Source organism: Carassius gibelio, chromosome B5 (assembly GCF_023724105.1).
Source record: "Carassius gibelio isolate Cgi1373 ecotype wild population from Czech Republic chromosome B5, carGib1.2-hapl.c, whole genome shotgun sequence".
NCBI classification, from domain to species: Eukaryota; Metazoa; Chordata; class Actinopteri; order Cypriniformes; family Cyprinidae; genus Carassius; species Carassius gibelio.
The window spans coordinates 8905304-8909280 of NC_068400.1; the positions used below are offsets into that span (position 1 = coordinate 8905304).

Consider the following 3977-nt stretch of genomic DNA (forward strand, 5'->3'; position numbering starts at 1 on the left):
ATATATATATATATATATAGCTATATATATATATATATATAGCTATATATATATATATATATATATATATATATATATATATATATATATATATATATATATATAGCTATATATATATATATATATATATATATATATATATATAGCTATATATATATATATATATATATATATATATATATATATATATATATATATATATATAGCTATATATATATATATAGCTATATATATATATATATATATATATATATATATATATATATATATATAATTTTAAACAGCCATTCAGATTTGTGGATTTGCTATGGTGTTCAGCAACAGCACCAAATACTTAAATATTTAGACTTAATAGGCAATTTTTTTTGTAATCTGGACTACTACATTCCCTAGATATTGTTTAAAGGTGTTTAATTCTTTATTGTTCATTCACACTTTGTATTAGGGCTTCATTAAGTTAACATTAGTTAATTCATTAGTTAACATAAACTGCCAATGAAAAATTCTTCTGAATATTCATTCATCTTAATTATTCCAATATTTAATAACGCATTGCTAAAAGTGTTGCAACTGTGTTATTTAGTGAGGTAACATGAACTAAGACTTGTATTTTTGACAAAGATGAATAACTTCGTAAGCAAATGTAGCTATTGTTCATTGTGAATGTTAATGCATAATAACATTAATATAAATCTTATAGTTATTTTGCACTATAAATACTGTATTATGACCACTAAATATCAATACCCTGATAATACTGTGATAAAATCATTAGCAATTAATCACAACAGGAAAAATTTATAAAATTTATAAAACTAGTCAGATTACATTTTTTCCATAAAAATTGTGTCCCAGGGGAAAATCGCTTTCACATGCGGACTAAAAAACAATCCAAGGAAACAGTGTAAAATTAACCCAGAGACTTCTTAGCACAATAGTGAACACAATTTGAATTTGTTAATACAAGGAAACCAACCAGCATTTTAACCTCTTACTAGAACCAAACTGACCAAAGTTCAAACATCTTTTGAAAAAAAAAATAATAATAATTGCCCTACAATTTGGTATTATGTAAAGCATTATAAACATAATGTTATTTCCTTCAAAGCTGCTTGGAAACAATGAATAAATGAATAAATGAATGAATGAATGAGGAATTTATATAGTGCTTTATTACTTATTTATTACACATCATTACTTTTGCCTAACATTCAGGTTAGGTGATTTAAACAAACATCTAACCACGGTTCACTGCCACATTTGTGCAATCACATTCCAAAGTTCTTCAGGTCATGTGATCTTAACTTTAAAAGTGCAGGACTGTCGTTCTGGGAGTCAGACTGACTGATTATCTCTCCTCTTCTCTTCTCTTCTCTGATCATCAGCACACTGCAGTAATGCCAATTTGTGGAGGCTGGACCGACATTAGACTGTTCGATCCAGAGATGAAAAAGATTTGTTTTGAGGTATGAGACAAGTTCACTCCTAAATGAAACACACTGTCTGTTACTAGTGAGCTGATTTGTATGTTTTTATTTGTTTGTTTGGGGTTTGTTTTGTTTTAGTTCAATTTAAATAAATATGTCCTTATAGCACAGTCTGAATGATATATGCAAGTGCCTATTTATGCAATAAATTCAGATTTGATGCAGATAAATAATTGCTCTTGATTATTCCTTTATTGAGAACTCTTAACTGATGTGAAGTGATGTACAATATTCAAAATACTGCATTTATTAATAGTTCATGTTTACTAAATGTAGTTAACTCCTAGCTGTTAAAAAAATATTATTGTGACCATAATGATAATGTTTCTCTCTTTATTCAGCTGAGGCCAGAGATAGAGAAGACTGTTGGAACTGATTTTAAGATTTTCATTCCTGTGGTCTGGTCTTCTCAGGTTGTGGAGGGAATAAATTACATGTTCAAGGTAAATCATATTTTTGTTTGTTTGTATTTTTCATGGATTATGAGATCGTAAATCTCACAAACTCACACTGTGTGTCCTAAGCAGGTGTGATGATGTTGCAAATAATTTGTCCGTCCTCACTGAAAGTTAAAATGCATCATGTCAAGCTTCATGCATTTGCATAAGATAAAACTTTTCTTAACATTGTAGCATTGCTGGACATGTCCAAATGTAGTCAAACCTGTAAAGTGTTTGTCATTATTAAACCCTAGTTTTTTTTCTCTCTCTGTCAGGTGCTGGTTGATGCAGATAGGGATGGAGAGTGTGTTCACGCGATGATATTTCAGGCTCTTCCCTGTTATGGAGGCGGACTGAGTGTGACTGAAATCCAGTACCCCAAATCCGTTGATGACCCACTGACCCCTGTACACTTACAGAAATAGTCTTGATTTAATAACAGACACATGCAATGAACTGCCATACTGTATAGAGGAACATCTGAAACCATTTCATTCCTCAATATTAAACTCCATAATCAAATCCTCCAGAGTCAGTGTGTTTACTGAACAACGTCAAACTCACTTAAATGTTGAATGCTGAAATAACTAAAAATAAATATAAAGTTATCAGATTTTAAGATTTTATTGACTTCAATGACTGAATAAGTTTTTTTAATAACTCAAAACTGAAATATATCATACAAAAGCTAAATTTGTATTTATTAATTTATTTATTAGGGATAATGCAGTATAATACTGCTACAATTTCAAGCAGTACAATACCAGCAAGAATTTGTGAAAGAAACGCCAACACCAGGAATCCACCCCTGCCTCAGGCACTCAGCTCCTGTAACGAGCAGAAATCAGGTTATACACTTGAAAACACAGTCACTAACACACGGATTATAATAAAAGAAAACTGCCCACCCACAACTGAACAGCTACAAATACTTTAATCCACCAAAATATATAACTAGTACAAAACAGGGCAATAAATAAATTATTGCTATTACTAGTAATCAAGCACAACTGAAACCAACACATATATATTAATATTAATCTAATTGAAAACAAAATGGTCATTTTTGACTGCCATGCAAGAATGGCAGGTTTCTGAAACAAAACCAGTCAAATTGCTATTTAAAACTAGTATAAAACTAGATATGTGCGTATTCGGTATTGTGATATCACAGTAATGAATATGCATGATATTATCTTCTAAATACCGTGAATAATTATAGATTAAAAATTATTCAGAATTTGGAATGCATTTTAAGAATACTTTTCCCATCAACTGGTCAAAATGTACAACACATCTGTATGCTGCTTGAAAGAGTGCAAGCTCTGATGTAAACAAGCACGCATGAGAAGCACATGAGGAACACCTGAGAGACACGCTGTATGAAAGCACATTCACTCTCTGACAGCAGATGGCGCTAAACTGCAGAAAATACAGCCTTTACTCTGGAAACCCAATAAATAAAGCAGCTGCTTACTTTCCAAAACATATTTAAATAATTTTAAACAGCAATTCAGATTTGTGGATTTGCTATGGTGTTCATCACTGCACCAAAGATTTTTTTTACTTTTTTATTTTTATTTTAATCTGGACTACTACATTGCTTAGATATTGTTTGAAAGAGTTTGATTCTGTATTGTTCATTCACACTTTACATTAGGGCTTCATTAGTTAACATTAGTTAATTCATTAGTTACATTTACATTTATTCATTTAGCAGACGCTTTTATCCAAAGCGACTTACAAATGAAGACAGTGGAAGCAATCAAAAACAACAAAAAGAGCAATGATATATAAGTGCTATAACAAGTCCCAGTTAGGTTAACACAGTACACGTAGCATGGGATTTTAAATAATATAATAAATAAAAAGAAAACAGATAGAACAGAAAAAGAATAGAGCAAGCTAGTGTTAGAGGTCTACACATACACACACACACACACACACACACACACAATTGCATAATAAATGAAAAGAAAATAGAATGCAAAACATTAGAAAGGTAATTCGATTTTTTTTTTAAGAATAGAATTAGGATAGAATATAAATA

At 30.2% G+C, this 3977-nt stretch overlaps 1 protein-coding gene across 1 annotated transcript; it reads left to right on the forward strand.

Annotated features, from left to right (window-relative positions):
* Nucleotides 1-1357: 1357 nt before the first annotated feature.
* On the forward strand, nt 1358-2449 carry LOC127958789 (cystatin-B-like). Its single transcript, XM_052557764.1, has 3 exons — nt 1358-1466; nt 1829-1930; nt 2203-2449. The coding sequence occupies exons 1-3, from the start codon at nt 1398-1400 to the stop codon at nt 2350-2352; spliced, it is 321 nt and encodes a 106-aa protein (XP_052413724.1). The 5' UTR covers nt 1358-1397; the 3' UTR covers nt 2353-2449.
* Nucleotides 2450-3977: the final 1528 nt, after the last annotated feature.

Excerpts from the sequence above, each read along its gene's own strand:
- LOC127958789 (XM_052557764.1), top strand. The coding sequence starts at position 1,398 with ATGCCAATTTGTGGAGGCTGGACCGACATTAGACTGTTCGATCCAGAG. Across the intron at positions 1,467-1,828 it reads TGAAAAAGATTTGTTTTGAG|CTGAGGCCAGAGATAGAGAA; the intron begins GTATGAGACAAG and ends CTCTTTATTCAG. Across the intron at positions 1,931-2,202 it reads GAATAAATTACATGTTCAAG|GTGCTGGTTGATGCAGATAG; the intron begins GTAAATCATATT and ends TCTCTCTGTCAG.